The following is a 22,733-nucleotide window of genomic DNA, read 5'->3' as shown; positions in this document are numbered from 1 at the left end:
GTCTTTTGGAGCAAAAGTTAATATAAGACCGGTCTTATTTTCTGGGAAACACGGTACGTGGTTATAGAAGTATTTGGGAAACTGTTCTTTATGAGATTGTGTGCTGATTAAAGTGCTAAGTAGTTATTTAGGACTAGTTTTCACTTTCCGAGACCTTTTATTTCAACAGATGCCTGTATGTGAATGTGTCTGTCTTTAGAATGCTGAATTTGCTATTTTGAAATATAAGTAATTTTGTAAATATTACAGATACATTAACTTAAATGTTTTCAAAAGACTAAATAAATCAGAGGCAGATATTGGCTTGATTTCTTTTTTGTTATAATTATTTTCTTTTTGGAGACCTTATAGAAAATGAAAAATATTCATATAAGACATGTCATAGACAACTCTTAGAGTTTTTTTTTAAATATATACGTATTTGTATTTTAATTGCTAACGTATTTTCTAGACTTACTAGTCTTTGTGTACTCATTAATCTTTCTTAAGCATAATCATTTTGGAAGGACAAACTTGTGGGAATCTCTTTGCTTGTTTTAGTATATGCTATAAAGATATGAAATATATATCTGTTCCTTACTTTTAAAAATTCTTTAAACTTTAAGAGTAGGCTACTTCCTTATTTTGGCAAACACCACCTATTTTGAACGCATACCTTTTTGAACTCATAGCTTTCATCCTTGCATTAGCCTACAGCAGTTAGAGCAACTGGGATTTCTTGCAGGCCAATTAATAATCAATATTTTATTAAATTCCAGCATAAAATAAGGATACCTTCTATTACCATTATCATTGTCATCCTCATGATTAATACTTAACTACATACTGGAGTCGTGCTGGCTGACTCTCCAGCTCATTGAATTCGTTCGATCTCAGGACCTTAGTACTTTCATTTTTCAAATCTTCACATGGTTCTCTCTCTCTCTCTCTCACTACATCCAGGTATCTGCTAAAATATCTTTCCTGAGAAACCTCTCTGATCACTGTTCCTAAGTAGCCTCGTATATACTATCAGTACTACTCCCTCTATATCTTTCTAAATTCTTTCTTGCATTTTAACAATTACAGCATCTGTCTACCTGAAGGTACATATTTCTTGTTCATTATCCTGTCTACTCCATTAGAATTTAAATTTAACAAGGAGAAGGACTTTGTTTAGTTTGCTGTTGTGTTCTTAGAATCTCTAACAATGTGTAGGACATAGTAGTTTCTCAGTGAGTCTTTGTTAAAGAAAGGGAAGGAAAGTTGATATTAAAAAGTATCAGAATTAACATTATTTGCAGATGATATTATTTACCTTAAAAACTCAAAAATCACCTTTAAAAGTTTTAATAGAAAATGTGAATGCATATAAATGTCAAATTTTTATAAGAGTGATAACCTGATAAAGTTAAATGGAAATAAAACAAACTGTACTCTAAAGAAATTGGAATTAAATGTCAGATCATTTGAAGGGAATGTTCTAAAACCTCTTAAATTCATTGACATTCACATAATCTTCAAATTCAGTATTTTAAAGATAAAAACTTATTTATGAAAGGAAGTTAAAATGATACAAGCTATATCAAATTTTGCTCTATCTACAAAAATGATTGCAAAATGTTTTGTCTCAATAATAATTCATATTCAGAAAATACCATTTGATTCCTATCATATTAGCAAGGAGTTTTTGTTGTTTTTTAATGGAAGAAGAGCCAATATCTGTGAGGGATCATTCCACTGCTGTGGAAGTGTAATTAATACAGACTTTGTAGAAAGCAGTTTATCAGTGCGTAGTAAGAGCCTTTAAAAATGTGAACAGTCCTTGGTTATGCTTTCTATAAATTTGTACTTTGGTTCTAACCAAAAATTTAGAAAAATATAAAGATGTTCATTCCCACACTTTTTTATTAATTATTTGACAATTATTACTATTTCAGCATATATTATACTTTTTGGTTTTGAAAATTTTATGTTTAAGCAAAATTACTTGAAATAACTAGTAAATTCATAAGTTGTTGTTAGTTATCTTATTCATAAGATAACACGTCCTGTGACTAACTTTATTTTTCTGCCTGCTCCCTCCCATGTCCGTGTGGGGGACAAGAGAAAGACCATTCTTTCGTTTTTTTTACTGTATTAGCTTTACATAGTCTTTCTCTCTTTTTTTGCCTGTTTACTAGATTTCATTCTGACTTCAGTGGTTTCATGTATTTTTTAACCATACTATTTTTAATTTTAAAATGTTCTTCAGATTCTGTCTACATTTCCCTTTGTTTCTTTTTCTGTTTGTAGCTATGATATAGTCAAAGTCATATTTCTTTGTTGTTTTTGTCCTGAAATAAAAACAGAATGCTAGGAATTATGTTATCACCATACATTTAAGTATATTGTACAATGAATTTTTAAAAACATTTGAAAATTTAGTTCATTTTTTAATTGCTTCTGTGGTCAGGAAATTTTTATTTTTTATACTTTGAAGTAATTTCTTGACCAAACTGATTTTACTGTTTCTTAAAATAGGATTTGTAATTGAAAGTACACTTATTGGAAGGAGTAATTGTGAGAGGTGGTTACTGTTGAGAGCACAGGTGCTGTTATGGATTGCTGGCAGGAGCCAGATTTGCCTATTAAATTTTAAAATACACATTTTTTTAAACTAAAATTTTTAGATTTTTTGGTTGTGAATTTCAGTTTTTATCTAGTAGCGGTGTAAATAATTTAGAAATAGTTTATGATCTGTTGATTTATTTGACATTCTATATATTAAAAGGTCAAGGGGCTTTTTAGTTGGGTCAGGGAAATAACTTGAATCGCATTACTAGTTCTAGTTGCTTCCTGGTTTTTATTGTTGTTGTTTGACTGCAGTGTTTATTATAGACTGAGAAATGAGGAAGAGTATAATTGTTATGATGGTTTTATTTAGACTGGGAACACAGTATTCTACTTGTTGATTTCAGCGTTTTACTGACTGACATTTGATCCTTTTCTACCATTTTCCCCTCTAAGAACACAAGTTGTCCTTATTTTACCAGGAATTTGTGGTGATAAACTTCTTTCTTTAGCTTCTTAAGCAAAAATTAATTTAGGGTACTATTCAAAAAATTAACCCAAAGGCTGAGTGCCCCTGACTGCTGTTAATGAGTTCCGCTGGGAGGAAGTCTAGATTATTACCAGCTTCTGTCACCATTTATTGAGCACTTACTGTGTTCCATATCTTACCTCATTTAAGCCTCACTTCAACTTCATGAGGTAGGTAGTGTTACTTCCACCTACAGGAAGGAAACAAACTCGGCTCTCCCCTAGGTAAGTGCAGAACCAGGATTCAAACCCAGATTTATTTCTGACTCCAAAGCTGAGGTCTTTCTACTTCTGCTGCATTTCTTACTGCACACTGTAATGTGTCTCTTGATCTATATTTTTCTACATAAGAAATTTACCTTTATATTGTTAACTTTCAGCATTTTAAAATGTATGTAAATTTTCTGTTTTCTGTTAATTGTACTTATTGCTGTGCCAGGGTACATTTCTTACGCATTTTCTTTGCCCTCATAAATAACATTTCACATTCCATTTCATATTATCCCATTCACATTGCTTTATTGTTTTAAATCTATTTTTAGCCTGATATATTTCATGAAGCATGTTTTTGGAGTTTAAAACATGTATATACCATCAGGTATATACATCAGGTATATAATTTCTTTATAAGCCTGATATATTTCTTTATAAGAAATTATATATGCATTTTTGACATGTTTTGAGGCAGTCATTTTAACATCTATTTGTATAGCTGATCATTGCTTGCTTTACATGGATGTTTTGAAATTTTAAACTACTTTCATATTCCTGTAAAGCAGAGTTTTCTAACTTTCTTCATGTACTCACACATTGAGAAAATGATATTTAATATGTCTGTCTGGTTAGTGGATCTCCTGATGTTCTTGGTCTCCAATGATTGGTCCAGGGAGCATGCCCTCTCTGCCTTCTTACTGTGCCTCCTTCCCTACTTAGCCTCTCAGTGCTGAGAGGGCCAGTGTCTCGGCACACCTGTAACTCACTTGTGAATGTATGTACATGTGACCTTTGTGAGAAAGCAGACTAAAATGTCTGTTCTTAGGAGTTACATATGCACTAAACATATACATTTCTGGGAAAAGTAACATTTTAAATGGTCCATTCTAAAATGTTCACATTATGGGTCATTCTAAGTCATGCATTCATGTTGGCCAACAACATATTTGACGCCTTTGAAAACAGCTGTACTCTTTTACTTTCATTTATTCCTTATAATGATAACCGAAAATCTTGACCCTGAAACCTTTTACCTTCTTTCATTAACGAAAGCTTCACTATATATTACACGTTTTCTTTGATCTTGTTCTTGCGACTTGGAAATTAATCTTTAATGAGCTTAAAATATTTCCAGTTACGTGGTAACAGTCATGACAATGGTACCTAAAAAAAGGACTCAATCAGGCACGAAATGTGTATTTTTTCATTTTGTTTAGATTACATATCCTCTGGATATGAAAAGGAATATTTATAAGGTGTGATGCTTTTTTAGAAAATTTGTTTCTAGATTTAAATACTATTATTTTAGAGTAGTGTGTAACATCTCTACCTTACTAGAGTCTGATATGTATCATTAACTTAAAACTACAGTAGTATAAAAATTATTGCATTTTAGAATGAAATAACTCAAAATTTTGACATGAAAATAGCATGAAGTATTATAAAACCTCTATTGCTTAAATATTTCTCCTGTTGGTTTCCTAATGTGGTCAGCGTCAGCACAGTTTTTCACTGGAAACCAGAGTGACCTCTGATAGTTCCCTGTCTGGTGATTCTTCACCCACCTCCTTTTCCCCATACCTCAGCTATTTCAATATAGCACCAAATACTGTTGCTTCTACCATCAGAATGCCTGTGCAGTCCCACTTCTGTTCTAGTTTAATATGTTACCATTTCCATCCATTTTTGCTATTGGAATTATCTTCCCAAAGTACAGTTTGATCATGTCATTTCCTAGCTTGATATTATTTTTTCTCTTTATTGCCATAGTCGGTAGCCATTTTGGTATGACATTTAAGAAGACCCTTTACATTTAGCCCCGGCATACTCTTTTATTTCCCATTCTTTTATGCCTCAGTATGCATAGGGGCAACCCTATCTCCTTTCTTTAATTAATCTGTTATCCAGTCACTAATGTGTGTTATTTGTATTCTAATCACGTCACTAACTTTGATCAGATGTACCTTCACTGTGTATTCTCAGCCTGGAAGACCACTCATCTATATTGACATGAGATGTTACTGTTTTACAAAGTATTCCTGTTATTTCACCCTTGTTTAGAATTATTTTCTCCTGGTAGTCCTTTATACTTCCTTTAGAGAGTTTACCACACTGTGCCTTAGAATATAATTAGTTGTATAATTCATTCTCTTCTTTCACTAGATTATAATCCACTTGATGATACAGCCCATGTCTTGTTTAATTAAGGTAGTTTGATGGTTGCTTAGTATAAGACAGGGAATAATGCACAAACATGCACTTACTTGTACACTTTCACTCTGTTTAATTATCTACTTTGTGTATAGCACTGCCACATACAGTGGTAGTCTATGAGGAAATAAAAAATGAATAGAACATGTTCCAGGAATATAATATGCCTTGAAAGAATTTATATTCTACTAGGAAAAAAAAAGACTTTGATGCAACAAACTGAAAGACACTATATGGAAATGCCATGAAATTCACCTTACTCTCTAACAAACGGTATACATTATATACCAAGTCTATATATTTTTGTAAGTATTTTGACTTATTTTTGGTATTGTGTCCACGTACATGGTTGTGTTTATATTTGTTAGATTTTTTTTCTACCCGTGTGATACACATCAGTTATTTGTATATAAAAATCAGGAACTATTATTACAAAATATACATCTTCTATTTAGGTAATTTTATTTTCAACTTTAATGAACTGAATTTAGAATTTAGCTTTATATAGCGTCTAACAATTAGGTAATTTCATTTATAAATTTAGAGACTTCCAGATACTGACTTCATGTTTTTGTTAGCCTAGTTTATTTTCTTTTAAAGCGAAATAATTCTGCTATAGTTTAATTTAGAGTAGCTTGAAAAAAAACTTTTGTAGTAATAAAAAATTCATTTTATTTGCACAGCTTGATTTCATCCAATTGTGATAGTTTCTTAAGGAACATGGAATTTATTATGTAATGTTTGTTTTATGCTTTTTTCTGAAGAATGAGAAATGTGGGTTTGACTTAATGTATTATGATATATTGTACAGATTTGTAACATGTACATCTGTGTACTTTTCTTTATGCTCTAATATAATTAATTTGTTTCTAGATGCTGGCATCACCATCTACATCAGGTCAGCTGTCTCAGTTTGGGGCAAGTTTATACGGGCAACAAAGTAAGAATTTTGTATTTATTCTGGAATACTTTATTTAAAGAAAATGTAGCTACCAAGTAAAGAACAACCGATACTGCCCTTGTGGGTTTGTTCTAGGGTTTAAAAGGAAAGATAACTTAATTTTTAGGTTTTTTTTATTTCACTTACATAGCAAAACCTCACTCATTATTTCAGACCTTTCTAATTCAAAATTTGTTACTTGGTTATAGGATAGATAAAATTTATTTGGGCATCTTTTGTGTCTATATTCTTTTGTAATATTTTTGGAGAAGAGTTTGCTACACAAATTAAAAATAGACATCTCTGTTTTCAGTTAGAGGAAGTTAAAAGTTTTGTTTTTTGTTTTTTTCTTTTTGTCACTTGACTAGGTTGTTTTGTTTGTGTGTTTTGGCCTTTTTAATAACGTAAGCCCATTACTTAACAGTTTGTCAAAAGTTCTCTTTGTTTAGCAAATATTTCTACTTTTACTTTAGTTCAGTCTGGGTATAGAATCTATATTTTTGACTCACAGTTTAATGCTTTTCCCATATACAGGATTTTATTTCTTTTTAAGTATTGTAGTAGTTTTATAGCGCTTAGCACAGTGCCTGGCGCATAGTAAGCGCTCAATAAATTTTAGCTATGATCATATAAAACCTTTATAAAGCTAAATTATAAAATCTTCCTATTTTTTCAAATTAATTTTTCAAACTGTTATATATTAATAATAGTTTATCATATCTGTTAATGTCAAACTGCTGCTGATCTCATCTCTGTTAATGGGAGGAGAGTGTTAAAAGGGATATAAATTCCTGGCGTAGATTACAGAATAATAAGGTAACTAGAGAAGGTAATCTGATGGCCGAGTATCTTAACTAGCTTCAAATAAAAATCACTTATTTGATTTGAAACTCTTTCCCAGTGTAATAAACGGCAAAGTTTTGTTAGGTTACCCTTCACTTTACCCTTCAAACTTATTTTGAAGATAGTAGGGGGAAGACAGTTTTTTTGTTAGACAAATATAGTTTCCATCTACTTTTTTCTTTATGTCCTTTCTCTTGCTATGGAACACAATTTTATTAATACAGAATTAGTAAATAAAATTATTGATTGCTTATAGATATTAGCAGTTTTCCTGTAGTTAAGCAGAGAACATATTTTAAAAGCTTTTATTATTAAAAGAAGTGTTGCTTATTTATCCACAAATGTTCATCCTTGTTGTTGAAAAATTAGCTAGCAGTTTGTTTCATTTAGCTTGTGTTTTAGTGTGAAACCTACTACTTTCACGTTTCCTGATAATCCTTACCATGGAAATATCTAGTTATTTTAAAGCTACCATTTATTTCTATAGCGTAACTGCAAAGAACTTACTTTGTTTTATTTTTAAAGCCCACAATTTATCACAGCAAAAAAGTAGATATGGAATGGAGAAAAATTATATTTGAGAAGCTAAGGTTATGTGATGAAGGAGAATGGCAGTTTTTTACAGTAAAATCACTTACTGTGGACTTTAAAAATCTGATCTATTTTTTTTAATCTGCAAATGTGAAATTGTAATTGGGCTAAGATATGGAATGGTTTAGGTTTTTTAATATAATTATTTCATTGGCATGGTAGACATTTATTGACTTTTTAATTTGTGTAGATGATTGTGCTGATTGTTAAGGATATAAATGTGCAAAGGTATTTTCATTAGAAAATGTATTTTAAGGTACTTACTAGTTTAAAAAGAGGTCATGTATGACAAATATTTCCTGTTAGAGTTTAGTATATTAAATGGCTATATTCCTGTAGTAGTCGTGAACCAGCATTTTCAATATATGGCTCACTTTTTTAACTGACATTGTGGATATTAGCCTACAGAAAAATTGAACCTTAGATCAATTGAACCATCCAATTTAGATGGAACTAAAATGTTTCAAGTCAGGATACAATTATTCCTTTCCAGCATACTGATTTAGAAGCTACAAGTAGTGAAAAAAGAGAGAGCCTGGATTCCCAGTATCTGTTAGGATAGACCCCAAAGCACCAAATAAATCATTTAGCTGGTAAGTAATCTGAACACATACTTTGTCAGAGAAGAGAACACCAGCTACTATGGGGGACTTGAGGTCCAGGTTTTAATAGTTAAGCATCATAAAAGTTAAGGGGCTGACCTTATAAAGGAAAGGAGATGGAAGGAATAAGTAGGTAGTAATAGATTACAGATGTTATTATTAGAGCAATTAATTGTAATTGTGCATTGGTTTTCGTATAACTAAATTCTTTTGCCTTCCAAGTGTATTGAGTACCACCATTAACTATATTCAGATTGGCAAAGTTCAGTAGGAATTTATGCTGTTAAAGTGGAGGTCTCCTGTTTTTATGTTCTTAACGATTAGAGAGATTAGGAGAAGGAAGAGTGCCCTCTCCAAAACTAAGACTAACGAGATTAGACAAGGGAGGGAATTCCTCTTGGAGAGGATACAGAACTGCTTAAACCTCCATTTTGCCAGATTTGGGTGGAAGTGATTGCATAATACATAAGGGTACCCAGGAAATGCTGGATCACAGGTTCTCGTATGATCACAGTATGATTGTATCTAAATAAATAAGTAACTTTTCATCCAGGAGTTCCTGTGAATACTGTGCACCACATGATAACTATAGAAGTCAGTGAATAGAATGTTGTATTCAAGTTGTATGGTCTTGTTCTCTACTTGGAGTGTGTGCATAAAACTGTAGGTATACTTAGAGTTTTAAAGATCCCTAGGCTTCCTAAAGCTGTCTACTATATTAGAACAAAAAGGGAACCAGTAATTAATTTCTCCTGGGTATTCAGTGCGTTGAAATTAAGTGGTAGTATAGTTGGAGTGACTTTTTCTTACTAACAGGATCTAGAGCCTTGGAAGGTTGGAGAAAAAGAAAACTGTTTACTGAGTGCTTCCTACATGCCTGTTATCTTATAGGCACATGGATTAACTAGCTGTATGGCTGCATCCATCATACACATTTGTGTCTATCTGAATTCTCAGAGGACCCTGGTGTCTAGCTGGGAGAGGAAATAAACTTGTCTTTTTGGGACCTCCTGGCTTGAGAGCAGTGGCATGGTCTCATGCTTTCAACAATATCCTTTAGCCTCATGTTTTAAGAACACCTTTTGTGAAGGTTACTTACCATGTGGAGAACCAGAACATAGGTGGCTGGTTCAGAAATGATGCTGTTGACAGTGTAGGTAGGCAGATGACACATTTTGGTAGTAGCTTCAGGAAATTGAGGACAAGGTACTTGAATTAAAACTGAACAACTCTCTGGGAGTTCTTGCTGTCAAGAAGCACGTTACAGTTGGAGAAGTGAAGACCTTTATATAAAACAGTATTAAATAACAGCTTGCAATGCTAATACATAGGGTAGAGGTATGTTGAATACTATGGACAGACTTAGGTTTGGAGAGAAAAGCACAGTAAGTTGCAGTGGTACAGGAAAGCTTCAAAAAGGAGGGAGGAAACTCATAGACACAGACAACGGTTTGGTGGTTGCCAGAGGGTAAAGGGGGTGGGGGGTGGGGGGTGGGAGATGAGGGTAAGGGGGATCGAATATATGGTGATGGAAGGAGAACTGACTCTGGGTGGTGAACACACAATGGGATTTATAGATGATGTAATACAGAATTGTACACCTGAAATCTATGTAATTTTACTAACAATTGTCACCTCAATAAATTTAATATTTAAAAAAAAAAAAAGGAGGGAGGAACTGCGTGCCTACCATATACTATACTGAATCATGCTAGATACTGCAGATGTGTGGTTGGAGAGATCGTTCTCTGCTGTGCCATCTCTGCACCACACTCATACATGTGCTGCCGTGTTCTGCGTGTGCTCACTGCCTTTACGTCCTCAGGACTCTGCACATGGCAGGCACTCAGGAAATGTTGAGCAAGATACGGTCTGTACACGAATATAGTAGGATAAGTACACAAGTTATTTTACTAAGTGGAGGAATGAGTAGAGAGTTTAGTGGACGTATTTCAAAAGTAATTGCATATCTTGGAAAATGATCAGGAAAGGATTTACAGATAAGATCTTGTTTGACATTGGCCTTGGAGAGACTCTAGGTAAGGTTATTTCAGTAGTGTGGACAACATCTACAGCACGGGGTAGGATCGATTTGGGAGTGTTTTAGTTTATTAAGGCACAGGAAACCTATTAGGCTGTTACATTGGTTTTAGCTGAGAGCTACAATCTTCACAGTTCTGCGAAACATATCTCAAGATCTTTGTCACTTTCCAAGTTCAAGAACACAGCTATAGCAAACTGTCTCCCCCCAGAAAACAACTTTTTCTGGTGAAAACCATTACTCCATTAGGCTACCACATTCACCTTTAGGACCACCTATTAACTTTTTCTTTCCATATGCAGGTTTCATCTTCCTGTCCTGCCCCCCAAGTTAATAGTTATTAAGTGTGTAGTGTGCAGTCAGGTGCTATTTTAAGTACTTTATATGAATTCACTCATTTAATCTTTACCACAGCCCGTGAAAGGTTAAAGGATTTGCCCAAGGTTATACAGATAGTAAATATTAGAGCCTAGATTATATTACTTTCTAAGTGTAACTGTGGACATGAGTTGAGAACAACAGTTTCTTTGAATCGTGGATGCTACATATTAATACTTACTGAATGTCATGACCCTAGGAGGCCATTTGCACATAGTAGAAACTACAAATGCTAAATCCACAGATTGCAAGAGTATTGACTAAGGCATTACGTAGGATTTATTCATTTACTGTGTCATTTTTTGAGTACCTACCATGAGTGAAGTATTATTCCAAGATGTGAGAGTATGGCAAATAAAGTTCCTACTTTCATGGAGCTTATATATAAATGGGGGGAAGACAGAATAAGCATGCAGAGAACTAAGTAAATAATATAATTCTGGTAATAAGTACTATAAAAATAAAGTCAGAATAATTGATAAATGGGTGGAATTAATATTTTACATGGATCAGGCAAATAGGCAGTCTCTGAGAAGGTAATATTCAAATGGAAACCTGAATGTTGAGAAGGGTAGTCCTTGGAAAGATCTGGGGGAGAGCTTCTCAGGTACAGACAACAATGCAAAAGTTCTTACTCGTGAGAATGTAAAAATGAACTCATTGTGTTAAGGGTGAGAGGACCAGCGTAATGAACAAAATAGAAAATTAATGAAGTGGCAGGTGTCAGATCATGGAGTCTTGTAAAGATTTGGTAAAGAATTTCGATTTATTCTAAGTTTAATAGGAAGAATTTTTAAGGTACAGTATCATTTTTAAAAGATCACTTTGCTACGTATGTAGAAAATGGACAGGATGGAGGAGGGAGCAGTGATGAGAGAGAGAAGGCTGTTCATGGAGTAGTTGAGGCAAGCAAACTAGGATGACTGGAGCGAGTGGTGGAGGTGTTGCGAAGGGGTCAGACGTGGGCCGTTTTAGAAATAGAGCTAATATGATTTGGTGATGTGGGATGTGAAAGGGAGGTTTGAGACCTGTGTTACTTTGTGAATGGGTTCCACTAATCCAAAATGGAAACTTAGCTTGAGGAGGAGTACAAAAGTGTATATAGGGTTTCACACAGCTGTTCCATAGGTAGGGTGCCAGCTGCTGTAAAGATCCAGCCAATGTCGTCTGGGATGCTTAGCTGGTTCTAACATATCAGCAACTTCTCATAGTTGAGGATGTTGAAGCCAGCTAGCTCCATCCATGCTTCTTGTCTCACACATCCTTAGTACACAGAAGCAAGCGTACTCTTCCCAGGCCTGTCACTTGTCTGCATTTTCATACATTTTGCTGTTTTCTCAGACTGACCTGTTGTTAACATTTTTATCCCCTTGATTTCCTCATCACCACCACCGAATACCTGGCTAGGTCTCTTTCATTGTTTAATTCATGTACAGTCTCCTCCAGGAAACATTTTTCTGATCCCAGATCCATTCTTCTTTCACTGAGTTAGTCTGAGTTAGTGGTCCTTCCTATATACACACACCCAAGCACACCATACATATATTGCATGTAAACAGCTCGATCATGGTAGTTGTTTTTTTTTAAAAGTCTTTTGTCGAAGGTGTTCTCGGTGAGGAGAAGGATAAAATGTTCAGGGGCAGATGAGGGGAGTGGATAGAAAAAGAAGGAAAAAGATTGTAAGCCAAATATATGGTATGTAAGAAGAGTATGTATTGGAGTGAGTAAAATATTAATGGAAGAGTTATATGTCAATTATATCTCAGTAAAGTAAAACTGGGAAAGAAAGAAAATGAAATAAAGATTAGAAGAATCTTTTGGGACCTGACAGGACGTTAAAGACTAAACTGTGATTGGATTTGACACTGTAGAACAGTGGTTCTCAACCCCGGCTGTACCCCTAGCAACACCTGTAGAGTTTTAAAAATCCCACTGCCCATGAATTGCCCAGACCCAGACTGTCACAAATTCTGAGCATTGGACCCAGACATTAAAGTTACCCAGGTGATGCAAAAGTTAACAACTGCTATAAGAAGTGGAAAGTGATTGGTTGCAAAAAGGGATTGAAATAGGAGTCAAGAAATTACATCTTGGGCGAGTCACTTAGTGCTTGATATTAGTTCTTCATATATAACTTAGTTGGATGATCATTATAACTAAATTTAATGGTGATCTCTGGAGACTTTTCTATCTCTAAAATCTTTTCATTTAATGAAGGAAATTGCATAATGAAATAATGTTACAGGGAGGATTAACCAGCTACATGCAGGACACTTTGGAGGTAAGAAGATGGTTGTCCTTTGTTAGTGTGTGTACGACATTGAGTTCCTAGGGGAAGCTCATTGCTTTGGGAATGGAAATGGGGACACTTTAAGCCCTCTTGCATCAGTTAGGGATTTTTTTTTTCCCCCCTCACCCTTTACGTAAGTATGTGTATTCAAGGATTTGGTTGCTGTGATTGAGGTTTTTTTCTTTTAAGTTGTATTGTTTATCCCTTGCAAAACCTTGAATAAAGAATGACATTATCTTCCCATAAGTATTTAAGGGATATGCTGTTAATCAGTTCGTGCAGTGAAAATAATTTATGGAAACATTTCTTAGATCATATTCTTTTGGGTTTCTGAAAAATGATTAATAAAGAATTTAATTTATCCTTTGATTTGGCACCCTGCCAAATAAATAGATTCCTAGTTAGAATATATATATTCCTCCTAATACTGTATTATTATTATCAGTTTGTCAAAATGAAAGAAAAATTTGATTCAGAAGAGTTTGAGAACTTTTTTAACTTCTTTTTTTCGTTCTTTTATTCCTATTCAGTAAAAAGGGAATAAATATTTCCTTTATAGAATTGTTATAAGGAGGAAAGGAAATGAAGTAGCATAGTGCTTGACACATAGATGCTTGATAAATTTTAATTCTGACTTGCCAGTATATAAGCTCATGCGTGAATATTTGTATTTACCTGTTGTAGCTATTTTATGCCAGACCTTTTTTTGTGTGTGAGCTGTTTTTTTGTTTTTCCCTTTTAGCTTACATGTCTTTTTCTTGATATAATAATTTGGAGATGATTTTCCATGACTGTTTGTAACCATACTAGTAAAAGAGTCAATTTTTCCCTCAGGACCCTGAACCTACCCAGTGTAATAGTTTGACTCAACTAACTCAAATTTAATGACTTAGTGTATTTTATTTACTAAAAATAAATCCTTGTATGTTCCTATTCAGCGATACTAATTCATTATATTTTAAAGGGATTTGGTTTTTACATTGAATTTAAAATAATTCAGTTACTAAAAGTATTCAAGGGTTGATCATACAGTTTGAAATTGATACACTCCTTTCTGCTCTATTGATTTTTTTCATACCTACCTAGTTAAAATGCAAATCAGACCTTTTGAATTTATTAATTTCTTTAATGAAATCAAGAATGTTGAAGGAAAAATAAAAGTAAATGCTAATCTTTGAGTTTCTTTAAGTCTTCCTCCACTCTCAGCACTATAAATTAACTCACTTTTGCCAGTCCTTAACTGACTTACCCATTCTTGTTTCCTTTTCCAAAAGTTTTTTTTGCTAATGTTCAGATAATCTCCATTCTCTAAAATATTTCTGAAGTTACACATTTTCATAAGACAGAATAGAATAATATGTATGTGAAGGGTTGAAGTAAACAAATCTCAGTGAGTCTTTTTGTAGGGCTTATCAATGATTAGAAAAGAGCCTAAGAGTACTAGATTTTTGGAAAATGTATGTTTAAAGTAATGAAGGTGAAAGGAAATGAAAAAAAGAGGAAAAGTAAAAGTAGGGAAAGAAAACTTGACAGGTGTAGAGAAGAGAGGGAAAAGGAAAATGGAAGAGAACAAGAGATAGAGGTTTAGAAAAAGTTTGAAGAGAAGTAAGATTCAAAAAAAGAAAAAAGAAAGTAAGAGAAAAAGCAGACTATGTAAGCGGTATTAAGATTCAGTAGGAACTCACAAGGGCACTAATTTAATATTATATTGAGCTCCCATAAGACTGCCAGTAAGAACACTAGAAGTTAAGAGATCTAAATTCTACTCTTGGTTCTTTGCGTCACCTTGGAGAAGTCTGTTAAAAATTGTATATTATTTCTTGGTGATTAGTAACTGAGAAACACATTTCCGCGGGAAATTTGCAGCTATAGCTGACTTTAGGACAGCATATTTGGGGAGAAGGATGCAAGCTCCCTGAGGGTAGGAGCCTTTTTCTGTCTTGTTCACTGCTGTATCCTTAGCAGCTAGCACCATGCTTAGCACACAGTAGACATTCAATAAATGTTTATTGAGTGAGTGATGTAAAAAGTATCACTTTGGTGGTTCAGTATGGGAGCCTCTAGAGGGCCAAGGGGGAAACTATGTGATTGAAAGAAAGAAAAGACTGATTTCTTCTGGAGAAATCTGATACAGGCTGATTTTTAATCTCTTCTTCCTCCTTATTTTGTCCCAGTTTCAGAGAAAGTGGCTGCAACTAGTGGTATACTCATTGTCATAAAATGTGTAGTGACCAGACATACATATAGTGATTAAAACAGCATATAGGCCAGTTCTCTTTATGTGACTTCAAGAAATGCAGAACCAAACTTACGTCTTCATGGAACATGAATGAAAAGAGGATGATATAGTAGCTGTATTGAGTTATACTCATTGGCTTCATTCAGTTGAGAAGCATAGTTAGGCTATAAACTGAGGACTGAGGCTGGCAGATTCCAGTGAAATCTTTGTGATCCACTGGTATCCCTAGATTAGAAGATGGTTCATTATTATGCCAAAAGATAAATTTTGCAAAGATATTTGAAGGAAACATTCAGAGCGTATATATACTTCAAATTTTTTTGAAGGTCATAGTTTCAAAATATTCAGGTCAGTGCAATTCTTGGACTCAAAATTAGACCAATAAAGGGGCAAGGGGAGTCCCTTTAAATCCTTAGCACTAAAGTCATCTACTTATCATTAGCTCTCACTACATCTTACCACTTTTATTTAACCTCCAGTTCAGAATAAGCTTGGTTGATGTACCATTCCACAGCTGACAGAAACAGAAAGTACCGAAAAGTGTGGGTCAGGAAAATGGAGGCAAGAGCTAAACATCCTTACTTTTAGGGATGGGGGGGGGGGGGGCATCTAGCACATTAGTTATCCATGATAATTCTATGTCATTAAGAAAATACTAGTTTATGTTTCATACTAATAAAAGGAAGGAAATATATCATACATTTTTGAAATGTTTATCCCAGTTGGTTAATTTTTTTGTGTTTTGTGTTTGAATGGTAAACCCTCACTAGTCTTTAAAAAGGCACTTACTGGAACACATTTATCCCTACATCTGACACCAGGCGTCCTGGATAAATAGAAGGTCATTGTACTTTGAAAACTTTTTTAAATGTTTTAAATTTTTGTTGCTTTTAGTTATATTCAGGTTGAGTTTTTAATTAGTTGTTGGCATTTTCTGTTGGGTTTGTAAAAATTGTAATGTTGAGAAGTGTGTATGTATAAAGTAGTGGTAAAGAGACTCTTAAATGCATTTAAGAAGGATCACACAAAAATTAAAGTTAATTAAAGTTCAGCAAAGTGGGGTTAAATGTCTGTACCTTAGGTATGATTTAAAACAAAAACACAAGATTGCAAATTTCTTAAAGGCATATTTGTACAAAATGTTTTTATTGAACATACGTCATCTAATTTGTTAAATCATTGACAGACATAGTTTTTGTAAAATAGAAATATGAAAAGATTAGAAATATAAAAGCAATGTCCATTCATAATACTAAATTTCAGACTAGAACATTATTTTTGTTAAAATCAGAGTCCATGTGGAGTGAATTTAATATATCCATTCAAAATTTGCATATTATATTACATGTTAGGTCATTTTCAAATGTTTTAAATTGCCAACTCCAGAAGATGGATAACAATTTCATTCCTGATGGCAATGAATTTCCTTCTTCTGAATTTTTTTACTAGGTGCACTAGGCCTTCCAATGAGGGGGATGAGCAACAATACCCCTCAGTTAAATCGCAGCTTATCACAAGGCACTCAGTTACCGAGCCACGTCACGCCAACAACAGGGGTACCAACAATGTCACTTCACACGCCTCCATCTCCAAGCAGGTATTTATTGATGGACCAGAATATTTCTCAAAATGTATCTTTGTAGAGTAAGCAAGCTTTTTAGTTTTTTAATAAGATAACTAATAGTTCAGTGCCTTTCACTGAGGAAAAGAAAGTCGATACCCTCTGCTCCTTTTATTCACTGCAAATTGTTGAGTCCAGTGTAAGATGTTTCTATCCTGAAACTATCATACTGATTGTCAACTGGGTGGATATCGGGTTAATCACCACCTGGGGAGCTTTTTCAAAAGCCAGTTTTCTTCCTCAACAGAGGATGTGCAATTTAAAATCACTCCTCAGATAATTCTGATTATTGCGTCCTTCATCACACACCCATTGCTCTAGTGAGAATAAAATAAAACAGATTACATAGATGATGCATATTAGTATGAAGAAGATAGAATGACATACATTTGGAATGAAATTATTCTAATTACGTGTGAAATACAGTTGTATTATTTTATGTCATAGTCACACTAATAGTTCTCTCATCCTAGGTATCACCATATATTATTTCCACTATAATTTGCCCTTTGTTGGTTTGTTTACTTTGGTTTTCTTTTCAAAGAACTAGAATGACTGGACAAAGTAATTCAATTAATAAAAATTAGCAATGCAATTTGAAAGTGTGTTTGAAGTTCTAGAATTAGGCCAATTGATTATTTACAGAGAATTTTAATGAGTAATTGTAGAGAGCTTATTTAGTATAATGGACTTCTTTTTCAGGGGTATTTTGCCTATGAATCCTAGGAATATGATGAACCACTCCCAGGTTGGTCAGGGCATTGGAATTCCTAGCAGGACAAATAGCATGAGCAGTTCAGGGTTAGGTAGCCCCAACAGAAGCTCGCCAAGCATAATATGTATGCCAAAGCAGCAGCCTTCTCGACAGCCTTTTACTGTGAACAGGTAAGATGTTTATTGATACTGTGTATACTTGTCTTTCTGGGTATTTTCAGATTTGCCTTTTCATATTCAACATTCTGTTCTTGAGTCGTGGCTTCTGTCTCATAAGTGTGTTTCATCATGTGTTTATGACCAGAGATTCTCTTTCTGTTAAACATTACAACTTGAACTTCCCCAAACTAAGGACGTGTTCTTTTGAAAATCAGTGATTTTAGAAAACACATTAAAGCCTTTTGTTGTTGCTGTTAGAATAGGATTGTTCTTAGGTTGCCACCAGGCAAATTTTTCTTGATAATGCCCTTCCTTTACTCAGTGAGGCTGGTCACCTGTGTGCTAAGAGTTCCAGGGTTATGAATAGGACCGGAGACATGTTTGACTGTTATTACTGCTTTGCTCCACTTATGCTTTGGTTAAGTACCTCTTCAACTGAAACTAAGTTTTGGAGACTAACCGAAGACTTTTTAAAACTGCATCTACAGTATTTGAAAATTATGCCATGTCCTGGGATTTAAAACAAAAAGATGACCTGTTATGCTTTTTTACTCCTTTTTGCATTATCCATTGCATATGCTATTATGCAAATAATAATAACAACAGTATAAAGACCAATTATCCACTATGTTAGATTTTTTAAGCTGTTTAGATAATTTATATGAGAGTTAGATCTATAATATAAGGCTTTCTTCCTTGCAAAAATAGCATTTAAATTTGCTAATTTTTTAAAATGGAGAATTCTAGGGGGGGAAGGACCTTGATCTAGTTGCTATCATCATATATTTATTTCACTTTCTTTAAACTAATACTTGTAAAATCTCAATTAAAATAGATTATTAACCCATTTCCTGTTTAATCTTCATCTCATAAGCTCCAATTCTTACTCTTATTTCGATTTGTTAGTATTTCTTTCATAATTTTACTGTTCTTTTAATTTCTTAAAAAGTTACTATCTGTAAAGGGTTATCAAAATTCTAATCTCCTTGATAGATTCCTAATGGTATAATACTTCTTGGGTTTATCACATCTTTCTGCTTTCTTGTAGTATTGTTCAATGAATGTATATTTAAATTTTTGCCTTTCCATTTTTTTTCACATTTTAATTGATTTAAAAAAACACTTTGCTTGTAAATTGTCATTAAACATAGGTCTCTAAAATCCTGCTCATTACTATTGATAAGTTTGTTATAGAATGTTTTCATTTCTTAGTACTTATTCAATGTTTGAGGGTGCCTGTATCATCAGCAATTCCAACATACCATTAAACAGAAATTTCTGTTGGCTTTCCTACTAAAGTATTCTTTTTCCCCCAGCTGTATATTTTATGAAGATATTGTTTGGCCAAAGTTAGTTTTACAGATTTGGGGGGGAAGAAAAACAAAAACAAAGCAGAAAAAACCTGTTATCTTCAAACAATTTAACCCTACTCATAACACAGATACACTGTCTTTTATCAGATAATTTGATGTAAAAGATGAATTCTTTCAGTGAAGAATTTTCATTAATTCTTTTTGAAATTCTTAATTACTTCTGGCCTTGCTTTAGGTTTAGTCTTATTTTTTGTTTTTATTTTCCCATGTTTAGGCTTTTGGGAAAAGGGGAGGCATTTGTAACTATTTACCATATACCAGTTGTGCATTAATTTAGAATTGAAGGCACTACAGACAGAATTTTTTTCTTTTAAGTAGCTGAAAGATACACTGTATTTAGATAAGAGTGATGTGTTTTGGAACACTGAATTCAGTTAAAGAAAAACATCATTTAATTCAGGTCAGCCGAACATTTGTTTAGTGCCTGTTGTATCCTCCTGAATACTAAGGGCAGAGGATGCAAAGATGAATTTGCCACAGACCTTGTCCATGAGGAGTTTATATTCTAGTTGGAAAAGACAGGCTGTAAGGAAAAAGATCTTCTATGGCAAGTAACAATAGCACGCCTTACCAGTAGTGGAAGAAAAGCAGGTGTTCAGGAACCATAGTCTTACATTAAACAGCATAGTTTTGAGGTTAGTTCTGCCAGTACCTATCTTGTAAGTTGGTTCTCCAAGTACACAAAGTAGTACCCTTAATCTCTGTTTTCTTCAAGACATATATAAATTCCTTGTTTTTTAATTAATCTGTATAAGACATTTTGGTTCTCTGTTTTTCATGTAAGGACTCAGGGAAGTTTTTAAATAAAATTAAAGATTATACTCAAAAAAATAAAATTAGTATTTGTTTTAAAACATGTTGTTTTATATGAGGAGATCAAAAATATACACTTTTGTTTTTCATCATCTGAAAGTTAGTGTTCTTACTGTATATCTAAAATTATTTTCTATGTACCCAGTATGTCTGGATTTGGAATGAACAGGAATCAGGCATTTGGAATGAATAACTCCTTATCAAGTAACATTTTTAATGGAACAGGTAAGCTTATTCTGGAGCTAGTACCCTATAAAAAATATGGTAGATCTTTGAAATATAAAGCAATTCAGCATACTGGTCTTAAAATATTACAGGATTTTTTTGTGTGTGTGTTAAAATGGTAGAATTGAATTTAGTGAAGATTTGACAGGAATAGGATTTAATTCAGTGAACACTTGGAAGATACCTAAATATATTTTTTCACTTGGCACGGTGATAGCATAATGTTCTAATACCAGTATTTTCTTAATACCTAGAGAAGCCTAAACATTAACTTAGACTATGTTTATGCTGCAGAATTTTTTTTTGCTTCAAAAGCGTTTCCTATCCTCAGTCCTGTTACTGCAGTCTAAACTAGGTTGGGTGGTATGGCCTTCTTGTTACTGAGACCCAGAGCAAAGAAATTGTTAAAATAATATGGATCACTTACAATTTTTTTCTTAATAGTTTTAATAATACTCATTTTGGCATTTAATCCTTATGAATTTTTTATCCAGTTTTATGTGTAAAATTCAAAATTTAATTACATGGAAAACCAATTCTGATTTTGACAGTAAATAATTCCTGCAGTCTGTTGGTTTATTTAATCTTTTATCAACTGCTTCAGACTAAACAGGCAGCTTTGTTGCTATTCTCCTTCGGTTTTCACCCTCTTCTGCCCTTGCCTCCAGACCCTTCCTGATAAAGGAAATAAAGGATGTTGTTATGGTCATAGGAGCAAAATGAACACAATTGTTGAGAGAGAAATGATGTAAAGGAAGTAGAAGGTGAAAAGAATGATCAGTGAAAAGGAGCATATGTGGAAGCATGAGATTTAGTAATGAAATGTCATTTGTGGCTATGGGCTTTTCATTTTTTAAATGTTATCGTATGTTTAGCAGCAGAGATTGATCGAATGAAACTTTAAAATGAAAAGTTTCAGCATTTGAAAATTATAGTTTTGTGTTGAAGATGTTAAAATAATATGAAGTACCATATTCAGTATCTCTAAAATGCTCGTTTTTTTCATATTTTAATATCTCTGAAATCAGGCTGCATATCATAGTTTAATTGGTGAGATTTTTTCTTTAATGGACCATAAAATAACTGTGTCTGACAGTGCCATTTTATATTCTGAATTATGGTTTCATACACTTCTATAAATTTTAGAATTATTTTTAAAATGCAGTTTAACTATGTTTAACAATAAGAAAATTGTTTCTAAGTCTTTCCCTAAAAATATAAATTTGGGGGTTTATTAACTTTTTTAAGTTAAAAGTAGTCTCAAATAACATGGCAATTTTAAATTCCATCTTAGAGGAACTGAAAATGTAAATTAAAAGTTAATATATGTATATTAAGAGTTTATAGTTAATTTGTAATCAAATAATTCGAGAGGTTACTGTGTAGATTGAAACTATGTAAATTGCTATTTTCTATTGTCTTGTTCAGATAGTACTATCATTAAAATGCAAAATTCATAAACTGCAATTTCTTTAAAAACAGTAGGTATGAATGATTTTTATCTTTCACCCTTCATAATTTTAAATTGTCGCCTAACTTGGAATGTTAATACTATTTTTCTATCAGCAGAATAAACATGAGATAATAGTTCTTTTTCCTGAGATTCTTCTAATTATGAAACTTGGAGAAAAATTAAAATTAACTGGTATAAAGGGTAAAATAAATTTAAAATGGTCATAAAACACTAGGTGAAAGAAAAATTAAAGAAAAGCCATAGTACAGGCTAAAACTAAGGTAGAAAGTTAAAGTCTCTAAAATTAAAAATACAAAATTATAAGAATAATAGAATAATAAAAGTTAAAAAATCAAGGGGGTGATTAAAATAGGCAAAGTAGAAATGGGTTAAATTTTAATTTTTAAAAGGAAGTGAGCTGAGTTTTAAAATGAACAAAAATAAATTTTATTCATTCAATATATATTTATTGAGCGCCTACTGTGTAATAGGTAATATAAACTTTTAGGCTTTACATCATATTCCCATGCTTCCCAGCATTCACCATACATGGAAACCCTACTTATACCCTCTTTTTGCCACCCTACGTACATGCCCAGCTGTAAACACATGCACAAATGCATGCATACACATTTGTGTATGGAACCAACAGACCACAGGACAGAAGTCCATAAGGCTTTGCTTCCATTGCCTGTGCCTCAGATATGATTCTGCCATTTGCAGGAGGCACTGTCATTCTCACACCTATATGTTACTGAAGCACCAAGCATTCCAGATACAACCTCTGCTTTTGAATATAATGAAAAGAGCAGTTACATCACAACAATCTCTCTTCCTAGCTAACAAGCTATAACTTTAGAGTACTATCTTTCACAGGGGAAGTAATGTACCACTGTACTCCTTATTCTTTATCTTAAGTCTCTAAGATTTGGGATATTTATTATGCTAGTTACAAACTGCTTTGCTG

The 22,733-nt window shown here is 33.3% G+C and overlaps 1 protein-coding gene across 9 annotated transcripts in view; it reads left to right on the top strand.

Annotated features, from left to right (window-relative positions):
• The window catches only part of CNOT2 (CCR4-NOT transcription complex subunit 2), a 108,095-nt gene that overhangs the window by 68,257 nt on the left and 17,105 nt on the right, over window positions 1–22,733 (top strand). For 8 of the 9 annotated variants that reach the window (XM_019748941.2, XM_019748936.2, XM_019748939.2 and 5 more), the window contains 4 exons: window positions 6,358–6,424; window positions 16,858–17,005; window positions 17,732–17,914; window positions 20,234–20,313. In XM_019748941.2, coding sequence (XP_019604500.1) covers window positions 6,358–6,424; window positions 16,858–17,005; window positions 17,732–17,914; window positions 20,234–20,313 — 478 coding nt within the window. The remainder of the gene's footprint in view (window positions 1–6,357; window positions 6,425–16,857; window positions 17,006–17,731; window positions 17,915–20,233; window positions 20,314–22,733) is intronic. The other variant, XM_019748942.2, reaches the window with a different exon arrangement.

Source organism: Rhinolophus sinicus, linkage group LG02 (genome assembly GCF_036562045.2).
Source record: "Rhinolophus sinicus isolate RSC01 linkage group LG02, ASM3656204v1, whole genome shotgun sequence".
Lineage (NCBI taxonomy): Eukaryota > Metazoa > Chordata > Mammalia > Chiroptera > Rhinolophidae > Rhinolophus > Rhinolophus sinicus.
Note: the sequence above shows the minus strand (reverse complement) of the source record. Positions and strands in the feature narration are given on the sequence as shown.